The sequence below is a fragment of the Gossypium hirsutum genome, chromosome A01 (assembly GCF_007990345.1).
Source record: "Gossypium hirsutum isolate 1008001.06 chromosome A01, Gossypium_hirsutum_v2.1, whole genome shotgun sequence".
Taxonomy (NCBI): Eukaryota; Viridiplantae; Streptophyta; class Magnoliopsida; order Malvales; family Malvaceae; genus Gossypium; species Gossypium hirsutum.
In genome coordinates, this window is record NC_053424.1 from 89,895,107 (window position 1) to 89,908,766 (window position 13,660).

The 13,660-nt window shown below is 31.7% G+C and overlaps 1 protein-coding gene across 1 annotated transcript; it reads right to left on the minus strand.

The window, feature by feature from the left end:
* Positions 1-241: 241 nt before the first annotated feature.
* On the minus strand, positions 242-1,747 carry LOC107917438 (uncharacterized). Its single transcript, XM_016846791.1, has 2 exons — positions 618-1,747; positions 242-548 (listed from the first exon to the last, which is right to left on the minus strand). The coding sequence occupies exons 1-2, from the start codon at positions 1,745-1,747 to the stop codon at positions 242-244; spliced, it is 1,437 nt and encodes a 478-aa protein (XP_016702280.1).
* Between the last annotated feature and the right edge of the window lie 11,913 nt (positions 1,748-13,660).

Sequence of the window (13,660 nt, forward strand, 5' to 3'; positions counted from 1 at the left end):
TCTCCTCGATCTTACTTAAGCTTGGTTTCAACTCTGTCACAGAATTGCGATTCCGGTATAAACATAGTGATCTCTCAAGTTCAGCTACTCTGGCTCTTAATTCATCTTTTTCATTCTTACTCTCCAATAGACCTCTCTCCAAGGCCTCATTCCGAGCTTGAGCCTCCTAGAACTTCTTTTCCCATTGAACTGCCTTAGCCCTTTCTTCTCGAACCTCTTGGCACCATTATTCTGAAGTCTTTCATAATCCAGCAGTCCTCATTGAGAAGCGTAGTTTCTTATAATCTGTCTTCAACCTTTCCAAATCTTCCTCAACTTTATTCTTTCTTTTCTGTAACTTTTCTGCTTCTGACTTTTGAATCTCTACATCTAGCTTCAAGTGCATCTTTTCTTCTTCCAACTGCTCGATCTTCTTCCCAAACTCAGAACTTTTCTTCTCAAAGTCTTGTTTTATAATTTTCAACTCTGACGGGGAAATTTGTAACTGTTCCTCCATTGATTGAGTGCTTTCTAAACTTGGTTTAGGAATATTATCATTGACCCTTTTCCTAAACCATCCATTGTATTCAGGTGTTACCATGGAACTAATATCCAACCTCTTCATCCAGTGCGTTTACCTCCAAGCATAAAATAATTCCCGAACCTTCTTCCTATAGTGGTCTCCTTTATATGAGACTTCACACTGAGCCAGCCCGTATGTCGTAGGTATGAACTGCCTCGATTTATATTGCCTTAATGCAAGTAAAGGAGTATATCCAGTAGCTCCCCAAATTCCTAACAATGGCACCCAATTATAATTCCCACATTGATACAAAATTTCATTAGGTACCATCCAGAAAGCTCTCCACTCTACATCATCCTCCTTGAGATTTTGGAGAATTTTCATCCATTTCTCTTCTGAAATATCATCTCTCCTTTGCATAGCCATCTCTTCTTTTAATGGAGAGTAATCTTTGGAGAAGACCCGGTAAGAAACCTTATTCACTTTCCAAAAATGCCCGTGAAACCATACCATCAATAGTTGTGCACATCTAATAAATCGACCTTCACCTGTCCTTCGACACATACTCAAAGATCTAAACATCTCGGCTAGTATTGCAGGTACAGGTGTAACTCCCTTCTGGAGACGATCAAACAAATCAGTAACTGCCTCATCAACATGCCTTAAAGCCTTAGGAAAAATCACCAGTCCATAGATGCTTAAGGCAAAGATATCAACCCTTTTCTTTTCATCCGGATGCATCAAAACCAAATCTCTCAAATTTTCCCAGGGAATACACTTACTATCCCCTTTCTGTTGAATTTGAGCAGTGACCCATGACTCACTCATCCCCGAAATATTCACCAACCTCTTCGCAAAAGTTTGACAATTAGAAACCTTAGTATAAGTTTTTCTGACTTGAGCTTTTGGACTCCTCAACAAAGTAGTATATTCTTCCAAGGTAGGAACCAAATCTACTTCCCCAAAAGTGAAACAATTATAAGCAGAATTCCAAAATTGAGTCATACCTCGGAACAAACGCTTATCCACCTTAACATCGAGCAAGTACGGTATATCACCATAACTCTGGTAGAACAATTGCTTAGTGCCCTTATCCCAACGAATCCATATATCCTTCAACTCCTGCAGCTCATTCTGTGTTACATTGATGCGAGTAAAGTTCTGCAACTCTGATGTATATCCTTCTGTCAGGCTATCCCCTTTCTCTGTTTGTAACTTTCTCTGACCATGTACGGACGGCCGCATTATCCTAAACTTTACTAAGAAATTCATTCTCCATGTTAAACTTTCTAACTTAATAATCGAATACGAACCAACACCTCCTTTAGTAGGCAATGTCATGTAAAACACAATCAAAACAAAACACAAGTTAGTATCAAATATAAGTGATAAAATACAAGTATAACAACAAAGATAATCATAACACACATATGGGCAATGACTAAGGCTTGACGCAGCTCTACCTAAGGATAGCTCTTAAGGTTCACTATATGTAGCTCAGTTCTAGAGTAAAGGTACCCGAACCAACATATTCCTCAATCCTCACCCATTATAGGCTCATATGGATCGAGTTTGGTTTAGGGGAATATATTTCCCTATGACCATGCGGAGATGAAAATCTCACGAAATCATAGGTACGGACGTATCCCGGAAGCAATCCACTAGCCCATACGGAGGTGAAAACCTCACGAAAGCATAGTTTCTTAGTCCCACTTAACAGGTATAACCACAGCGGTCATGCAATGCAATGCCATATTATTCTACCAAACTCGTACTACTACAATCATGCCGAGAAATGCAATTTAAAAGAAACATGATTTTCAAAAACAAATTTTCAACTTTTTGACAAAAAGGACAACAAACAATCAATTTTATAGTCCGACTCTCTTTGTTCAATCCCCAGCGGAGTCGTCAAGCTGTCAAAACCCTTTTTATTTTGAAAACAATGGGGATCAACTTTTGAAAACAAAAATGTGGAGTCGCCACCAATCTCTTGGTTTAGGTGTGATTAGGCTACCTACTAAAATGTTTTGTTCCATTGAAAATAATTTTGGTTTATAAAATCAAAAATCAAATGGGTTCAGGAGTCGGTTACGCATGAGGAAGGGCGAGCACCCTCATTACGCCCAAAAAATTGGTACCATATTGACTCGATGCTATCCTTATATCAAAATTTTTTAAGGGAAAAAAAAACTTTCAGAGCATGGTTCTTCAAAATGTGTAAATAATTTAAGTTAACTGTCAAAATTTCCTCGTCTCAAAGATATGCAGTATCATACCCAGCACGATTGGATACGATCCTTTATACCTTTAAAAATACGATTGATTTTTGACTTTTGAAAACTTGTACACTAAAATTATAAAAGGTTATCCAAATATTTAGTTCACTGAAAAAATCATACCCAGCACGATTGAGCACGATTTCTCGAATTCCCAAATATTGGATATTGCCTTATTTCAAATTTTTGAATAATAAGGAAAATTGAAAATTCGCTCAAACACGTTTATTTGTTTTAAAAAAAAAGGTAGAACACTTAATGTATTTTATCGAAACATTTACATAGAAAAGGATCAATGAACAGGAAATAATATAGTACAATAAGCCACAAATTAATAAATCCAACAATTATGTACAACGATTCTAAGTAAAATATAACCAAATTCTTAATCATGAATGGAGAACAATTGATAAAACAGTGACTAAATAATATACCACAACAACAACCCACAAAACATGTACAAAATAAAGCGGAAATTAGCAAATGATGTGGTATAAGACAATTTTATAATAATTACGAATTAATGAATACATAATATACATACTATATGAGTAGATTGATTTACATAAAAACTAGGAATATAATTATTGAAATAAAACATTTGAATCAAATAATATGCAAAATATTTTAAGCGCAAATTGATTTAAAAATTGACAATATGCATGATGGCTTAAATAATATATAAAACATAAAAGAATAATAAAACACATAATAAGATATAATGTATATGATAAATTCATAAAACATGTATATAAATAGATTTTGGGAATAATTATAGCATGAAATTAATAATGTATGAAAAATTAAATAAATATATAAATTATACATGTAACAAATTCTAAAAATATAATCATGTATGTAAAAGATAAAAAACTATATTTATAAAACACCTAAATCTAGTGATGTATATTTATAAAACTATATTTATAAAGGGAATTTTGAAACAAATGACGTATAACATAATTTTACATGTAACAAATTGATTTGGATTGATGGCACATATAAATAATACATACATAAGGATAATAAAATATGAAAGCGGACACAATAAATAAATTGTATGATTTAAAATATTATTTTTAGAAGAAACGCATTATACGCACAAATAATTTTATAAAAAAATATAAGTACATAAAAGAAATATTAATATGAAATCAATAATGTGGACTATAGTAAAATAATTTAATATGGGTTATATACATGTGAAGACACTTTTTAAATAATTGAATGTTAAAATAACATGGAATAAAAATATGAATTATAAAATTAACTTAATTTTATCATAAACTATACACTTAATGAAACTAAAAAATAGTTAAATACAAATTTACTAAAAAATTATATGTATAAAAATAACATGGCTTTAATAATGTATGTAGATTAAATACAAATATTAAATATATGCTTAATAATTTATATGACACATAAAATAGTCGAATTCCTAAAAAATAGGATATAAACACTAAAATATGTGGATGAATTCAAAAGAAATAACAAAATAACATGAAATTAATAGCATACATAAACTAAAATGAATAAAACATCAATTATTAAAATGATAGAATAAAAGAGGAAAGATTATAATAATATTTTTTTAAAAAAATTAAATTACGAAAACAACATGAAATATCCCAAACAATAATCAAGCATGCAGAAAAAATGTATGTGCAGTAAAAGACTTAATTGAAACAAAATTAAAACAAAAGAAACAATCTACAAATAAGATAATTGTAAAATAGGATCAATGTGCCATGTGCACAAATATGTGAGGACTGGAATTGGAAATACCCCGAGCCCGAAACGCTGTACTGAACCGCAAACCAAAATGAAAAAACACACAAATTCTAGAGCCAAATTTTAAAAAAACAAAGTAAGCAATCAGGACGCAATTGAAGGCTTCGCGCGGAAGGAAGGATCCAGTGCAATTTCCCCATTCACACAAAAAGGCGCAGATTCGACTTGCTTGTCGGGCCAACACGCGGATCTTCAATGTTGTAAATGGTGCCGTTTCCCTTTACAAATAGGTTAAGCTTTGTTCCTTTCTTTTCTTTTCAAATGCCCACTAATTTTAGCAAAAACCAACAGCCCTAAAATTAAATATGCTAGGGTTCTTAGCATTCGCCGAATTCCCCATTTTGTTTGGTAATTGACGATGAACCAACAGTGATCAGATTCAACACACGCCCATGAAAATTCTGTAAATCACTCTTTCCTTTTTCTTTTTTTTTAAAGAACTTTTGAACTAATATTTTTTTTTTAAAAATGAAAATTAAAAAAATGAATCCAACATCGTTCGACCCTCGCCCGTATCTATATGTGATGTTTGGGCTTTCATCGGCGTCGATTCAGGTATCCCCTCTTCACGTTTCTATATCGAAATTGCAAGCTAATCAAAAGAAACACAAAAATAAATTTGGGAAATCACCTTTTGACAATTTTTCTACTCTCTGGTATTCAATGTGCGTGCGTGCTTGCGTAAAAATACAAAGATGAAATCAACGGCTTTTTATAGCCAGATTTTTAGAATAAAAAAATAAAAATAAAAATTACATTTATTTGTTGTATTCTTGTAGTGGTTCTTCTGGTGTATTCCTGTACAGACTCGGCCGTACGAAGGAGCGAGGAGACATGTGAAGGAGGCCGTGCGAGGAGCCACTCGTGGGAGCCCCAACTCTCTGGCCTATTCCAGAAGCTTCTGGTGCTCTCATCTGCTGTACTCTTTTTTTGGTTGTTTTGGGTCTCGGGTTTGGGCTATTAGAATTGGGTTTTATGATTATTTAATTAGGTCGGATTTTATGTAATTGGGTTAAGGGATTTTGGGGTGTTTGTTTAATTGGGTTAGAAAATGTATTTGGGCTACCTTTAATTTAGTTTATTATTTGGGCCTGATGGTGTGTAAAACTTGGACATTATTATGGATATTTGGACTTTAATTTTTTAGTTTATTTTGTGTTTATTGTTTTTTTTTTTTGGTTTTTGGTATAAGCCCGGACAAAAATTAGGCCTTATAGTGATGATTTCTTATTAGTGTCAACAAGCGATAACTCCAAGCTCATGTCTAAGTGGATCCTAGATTTAGGATGTTCTTTCCACATGTGTCCCAATAGAGAATGGTTCTCCACATACAGTTTGGTTAAAGGTGGAGTTGCACGCATGGGAAATGATTCATTTAGTAAGGTAATTGGTATTGGTATTGGTATTGGTATTGTTAAAATTAAGATGCACGATGGGATGATTAGGACACTCTCAGATGTCAAGTATGTAACTGATTTACGAAATAATATCATCTCCTTGAGTATTTTAGACTTGAAAGGATACAAAATTAACATCGAGTCGAGCAGTATTAAAGTATCTCGTGGAACTCTCATTTTGTTAAAAGGAAAAATAACCGACAATCTTTATATTCTGAAAGGTTCTACAATGACCGGTGAAATAGGACGTCCCTCGTCCGTTACGGAGTTGAAGTCAACTTGTTTGGAGCGGAGGCAACTTGGTCATAGGAGGGAAAAAGGTATGACCGTTTCATTGAAGAGAGGTTCTCTTTTGGATGCAGGTTTTGAAAAGTTAGGGCACTGTGTTCGTGAAAATCAGACCAGGGTTAGTTTTGATTTGACAGGGTTACTTTTGATTTGACAGTGTACAAGTCGAAGGCTAGAAGTCATCCAGTTTCTAAGCACAAATTCGACTCAGTTAATTCCCTGCATAGTTCAAGATACGCTCATGGCGAGCTTTGGCAAAGATGACGTTGTGAAAATATGAGTCAAGATGGAGATTTGTTAAATATGACTCTTATTTTCAGTCAAATTTGAAAAATAATCTTTCAATTAAACTTTGTTTACTTGTTTCAATCAAACACTGATTAGTTTAGATTATTTTATTATTATTTGACCTATGAATTTAGCCTATAAATAGGCTCTTTTACAACCTTAGAAATATGACACCTATTAGAGATTAGAACTCATAACACATTTAGAGAATTTTGTGTTTATGTTTTGAGGGTTCTTTGTTTTCGAGTTTTCTGGGTTTAGTCTTTATCTCCATCTTTTGTACTATTCGATCTTTTGCCATTATAGTAAAATTATCTTTGCCTGTGGTTTTTTATCCTCTTTGGAGGGGTTTTTCCACGTTAAATTTGTGTGTTCAATTTCTTAATTTATTCCACTATTTTTCTTGTTCGTTGCTTAATCGGGTCAATCCTAATAGATGTTATTTGGTATAATAAGATAACTGATAATCTTATGCCCTAATAAAGAAATGAAAATGCAATGTTTGATACTTATGAATCAAATAACTATAAATGGAACTTGTGAATGAAATCACTAAAGAATTATGGCTAAAAGAGTATACGTTTGATTAAGTATTTGAATTCTCAATAGAAATCTCGAACATTAATCTTCATAATATGATTGTCTAAGAAATCATAAAAGGGTAAGTTAAGCCATTAAGATTCGATAATAAGAAATGAATTCTTTTGAAATATTAATAATACATGCACAAATGGAGTGTAAATTCCATTCACTGAAGCTGCCAATTTTCTAGAAAATTAGTCAACTTGCTACAACTTTTTGGATGAGATCTAGGTATTTCTAGGTTGAGATGCTCCATAGCGTTTGAAGATCTATCTTTTAGCTCCGAAACAAAGTTTGAATCACTCAATTTCAAGTTTGGGAGCTCAAGTTATGACTGTTCTAGTGAAGACTGGACGAGCAGAATTTCTAGACAAAATTATTACAAAAATTATGAGTTTCAAGATTTTCATTCAAGTTTAAATCATATTGTGTTCAATTTTTAGGCTTTATTTTTATTATATATGACTCAAATATTATATTTATTATTATTTATTTATTCTAAATTTTGTATTTTTTTAAGTATCTTAAGTTATTTAGGAGTTTTATGTTTCTTAATCAACAAGAAAGTTTCGTTTAAAACTACTTCTTATTTAGATCAATTAGAGTTTTTGTATAGTTGAGAGTTTTATATGGATGTACCTAGCTAGCCTATATAAAGGCCTATTCATTATTCATTAGACACACAATTGTTTTATTCATTAATAAAACTTCCAACTCTGGGAGTTAATTTCTTTGTGCAAGATTACTTTATTGTGATTTTTAGAAGCAATTTTCTTCTTGATTTTCTTCTTGATTTTCTTCAAGGAGTTGTGAGAATTCATTCTTCATCCTTCAAATTGCCAAGGATTATTTCTTAGAGGGTTGATTAAAGTCATTAATTGAATTTGTTGGTGTTTATACTTCAAAAGGTTCAATTGGCACTTATTCATCTATCCGCTGGTTTATTTTATCCATCTTACACTTTTTTTATTCTATATTTTCTTTATTTAGTTATTATTTTTAATATTTATTATTTATTCTTAAATTTATTATTTTTCTTTTTTTTGTTCTCCTAAAACTATTTGGTTTCTTCTTTTCTGGTTAGATTCGAACATTTCTTTCTCAAGTCAAACAACATGAATACGATCTTTTTTCGCTCCCCTCCCTTATCAATTAAAATTTGGGATGGGTGAACCTTCTGATAGATATGACTAAGGGGCTAAACATTAATAACGAAAAGAATTAGTATGATTATCCTTATATACTTGCTAAGCTCATCGAGCTGACGTGTTAGTTGTTTTAATGTGTAAGTCTTGGATTTATCAAGAAGATTGAGAATTCAGTTCAGGAGTATCGCATCACCATTTGAACCTAAAGTTATAATTCTTTTGATATTTATTTGATATAAGTGTTTTTGGACTATTTTTTCCTTCAAGGGGTTAGGTTTCAATACCCTTAATAAAAGTATCAGAGCAGGACAAGTCATAGCTAAAAAACTACAGCTTTCAGCTCAAGTGCTGATACAAAGGGTCTATGTATCGAAACTTATGCCTAGGTATCGGTACATAGATAATATGTATTGATACATAGGCCTTAAACTTGGGCCATTGTATCATCTCGTGAATTTTGAGCCTATAAAAGCCCTTTTTGGTCTCAAACACTTTCAATCTCCTACGAAATTATTATAATTGGTTTTAAAATATTTCTAAAGCCCTCTAATGGTTTCAAATTATTTTTTATTATTTTATAAAAATGGTTTAAGGTTTGAAATTTTTAAGGATCCTAAATTTTTGTTCCGTTTGTACTTCAGTGGCATCTTTCATTCATATCGTACGCATAGACATGTAAAAGGTGTTGCATTTACTTTAAATTGAAATATTTTATTTTCTTCATTGAAATATTTTATTTTCTTATTCACTATTGGGCATTATAAATTCATCAGTATTTTGATCATATCTTGGCATTTTGTTTTATTATATTTAGCCAAGTTAATTAGATTAATTGTTCAAATTCAATTTTTTTGTTGCTTTAGTTATTCTTTTATATGCAAATGCATATGCATGTTTATTTAACTTCTTTAATAATCATTTTTTTCATTTTACTATAATGTTTTGCTTATATGATTTATTTTGTTATGGTTGAAGTGTTTATTTTGTCAACCATTCCTATTTATCTTCATATTTTTAGACTTAATTTCATTCTAGTTTTCTTTGGATTTGGCTTCGGTTTAGTATTAGTATTTAGATTCTTTTATTAGAGTTAATTTTGTCTTAATCTGAGCATTTATATTTTTTTCTTATCTAGAATTAATTTTTTTTTAATCCTAGAACTTAGGTTTTCATTAGATTTGATTTGTTTTAAAAGTTAGATTTTAATATTCATTATGTAATAACTTGTTTTTCAGTTGTATCAGAAATAGTGGTTTCGGACCATAAATCCAACGAGTAAGTTCGTATAATTAGTATTCAAATTATACGAGTTAATAATAAATTTATATTGAATTTTGATTTGATGAATTTAAATTGATTGAATTAATGGTTACTATAAGTGGCATAGTTCAAAAGTTAAGTGGTTGTTGAAAATGAGGTATTGGGGCCTCGTTTTCGTAATTTAAGGCCGTAAATATTTTATATTTTTATTAAATATTTAAAGAGTCGTATTATAGGTGAATTGAAGTTTGGTCCGAAAATTTTTACGATTGGTTGGTTAATTAAGATAAAAGGATTAAATTGTAAAATAGGTAAAAGTTAATTGCAACAGATTTAAAATACTAAAGGGACCAAAATGGTGATTAAACCATGGTCAAAAAGTCCAAGCAGTGGTGACATGATTAAATCCACAACTTTTGGGCTATTTGCTCATTTAGTCCTAATTAGTTTAGGGTTAAATTGAAATAAAATTTAATTAGTTTAAAATTTAATATAATTGAAGGGTCAATTGTGCAATTAAACCTTCTTTAGTTGGTTACTATACCATACATTTATATTATGGACAATTTTGGATGTATGAGAGTGATTTTTAAGTGTAAATTAAAGGTTAATTTTGTAAATAAGTAAATAAGTTAATTAAAATGAAAAGATTTCTAAATAAGTCATCATCTTCCTTTCTTTTCTTTTGGGAATCGAATAGCCATGGATATGGTGGAGCAAGCTTTCGGCCAAGCTTGTGGTGCTTTGTTTTTTAGGTAAACCTTACTTGTTTTTAGTAATTTTTATGTTTTTGAGCTTGTATTAGCTCGATCTAGCTAATCCGATGACTAATTTGTAAAACTGTTAAGCTTTGTGAATTATGCCATTGATGTGTTGTGTATATTCTTGAAGTTGTATGATGGATTGCTAAGTTTGTTTGTTAAATATGACTATTTTGTAAAGTAATTTTTGTTAATTTTAATGTTAAAGGACTAAAATGTTAAAGTGATAAAAATGTAAGGACTTGAGTGAAATAACTAAAATTATGGGCTGTAATGAGACCTAATACCATTCAGCAGAATTTGGTTTTAATGAAAATTGGTTAAATTGCAAGTTTTGAACTTAAGGATTAAATTGAATAAAAGTAAAATGTTAGGGATAATTTTTTAAAAATGGCTAAAATAACTAAATTGTATAAAATGAGTTAATTTTGTAGTGGAATTAGTTAATTGAATGAAATTATTATTTTAGATCAAGAACGAATGGAAAATTGAGGAAGAGAAAATTGCATGTACTTTGTCGTTGTTGTAGTTTAGTCTGGTCAGTTCGTTCGGTTTAATTTAAGTACATTTTTAAAGATATTACATAAACCTAATTACATAATGTTGGATTATAATGATGTGTATAAATGAAAATGGAAATAATGAATTGATACAATGTTGATCACTGATTGAGATACTCTGAAATGTTACTGTAAATCAGTCCTGTAAGTTCATACTATAATTTAATGTTTATAAGGATTCTTACGTATTACATGTTTATTATAATTAGATCTAATATTGTACATAACTAATGAATAATTTATAATAATAAATGAATATTGTCAGTACGTGATGTACTTGAATACCAGGCTTTGTGCCGGTGTTATTTATTGGGCTCTATGCCAAGTAGACCTTGTGCCGGTGTTGTCTTCCAGGCCTTGAGCCGGCGATCATTTAGCAGGTACTATGTACCGATGATATAGATCGTAACGATGGCTTGAGATCCTGCTTATGTTGCGGATTCTCCGCGACTTGTGTGAGCAGCATTGTGAATAGGGGATTAATTTTAGGTATTATGTACCGGTGATACAGATCGTAATGATGGCTTGAGATCCGGCATATGTTGCGGATTCTCTGCAGCTTCTATGAGCAGCATCGTGAGCTGAGAATTAATTAGTAGGTACAATGTACTAGTGATACAGTCTGTGACAATGGCTTGGGATCCTGCATGTGTTGCGGATTGTCTACAACTTGTATGAGCAGCATCATGAGCCTGGGATTAATTAGTATGTACTATGTACTGGTGATACAGGCCATAACGATGGCTTGAGATCCTGCATGTGTTACGGATTCTCTACAGCTTGTGTGAACAGCATCGTGAGCCGGTTAAAGTTTTAAAGTTAACTTAAATAAGCGATACCCTTTAGATTACGTGAAATGAGATATTATTAGAACGATGACTTGGTTTATAATCATTTATCATGTGGCATTTTTATTTATATGAATTATATAAGTATAAGTGCTTTCAAAAAGTTGAAATGGTAGTAATATGAAATATGATTTGAATTATTGTACTGGGCAATACTTAACTAATATTAGATGTGATTGACAGGAATTCTGATAATAACCTTGTGATAAGAACTTGTGATAAGAACTTTGTTCTTTAATCTTGTTATTTGATTTGTTGTCATTAAATTTGGTAAGAACGAACTTACTAAGCTTTACGGAAGCTTACTCATTTTATTTGTCTTATTTTTCTTGTACATACGTTTTGTAGATCAAGAGATCGAATTAGCTCGTAGAATCACACTATCTGGGGATCATTTGGTAGCTTTTGAATACATCTTGACTTATATGGCATGTAATAGGAGAAATTGATTATATTTGTAATGGTTAATAAGTACTTATTGGAATTGATGTTAATGTGCATATGATAATGTGGTATAAGTAGCTAAGTGAGGTGCATACTTGATTTTATGGTATAGCATTTTGAGATAGAAAATAAGTTATTTGAATGTGCTTATCGCTTGTATATTTAGGTAAGGAAATGAATTGTAAAAGTACTTGCAAATGTGGTGTCTTGGATGACACATTGGTTAGACCTTGGGCAATTAAAGATTTGAACTTAGACCCAGAAATAGCCAAGAAAGAAATATTATTTCAACTCTAAGAGTTGGAAGAATTATGTTTCATGGCTTATGAAAACACTAAACTATATAAAGAAATGAGCAAACTTTAGCATGATGCTAAAATAAGAAAATGAGAATATTTTTCTCGAACAAAAAGTCCTCTTATTTAATTCGAGGCTAAAATTATTTACTGGCAAGTTGAAACCAATATGGACTGGCCCATACACTATAAATCACATCACATCTCATGGGGCAATGAAACTTTTTGGGAATGGAGGACAACCTTTTCTCGTAAATGGATAGAGAGTAAAACATTATTTTGGGGGAACAGCGAAAGTAATCGACACGTAAGCCTTACAATGCAAAACTTTATGGAGTCAATGTGGAAGTGAAGAAATCATGGGGAATAAATGGGAAACGAATGGAGAAAGTGTATCAACTAAAGATCTTGAGGCAAAAAAAAGCACGATAGAAACTGTCTTCCGTGTCATGACAGAAGCCTTGCATGTCATGACAGAAGCCTTGCATGTCACGACACTGAACAAAATTCAGCATAGATAAACTGTCCTTGACGTCGCAACAACAAAAGGGGGTGTCACGATACCCCTGGGTTACCTACAGTCCGAATTTACTAACTTCTAACATGTTTATAGTAGAATTTTTGTAGATTTAAAATTCTTTAAACTCCTTACTGATCATGAATAATACACTTAACACAACTTTAACTCTCATTCTTATAATCATCTTCTTTTAAGGATTAATAGGCCACACAATCTCTTCTTCCTTTCCCAACATTGCGAAAATAGCAAGATTTCTCTATCACTATTTAAAAAGCTCAATAATCCCAAGAACGAAATACTATAGCATATTCAGGTTTGAGTAATTAAAATTTCTTGTATAACATCATGAATACATCAGTTGAATTCCAAGAAAACAACATAGACAAATGTTTACAATAGTTGCGGCCCTATACATTCATTCAAGAGCAGGGGTTTGACCAGATAATGAGAAACTGTAAAGGAGTGTGGGAAATTACAACAGAAAGTGAATGGAATAACCTCTGCCTGCCACCTGAAGAGTCAACAATAATACCTATTATGCAGGAATTTGATCTCACATTAAAAGAAGAGAAGCGATAAAGACCATACTATGAGCTGCGAACATATGTCAAAGTCAAAAGGGTCAATGTTCTGGTAACTAAAAGAAGTGTTTGTCAATTTTATGACACTCCTTATTATTACCGTGATTAATTG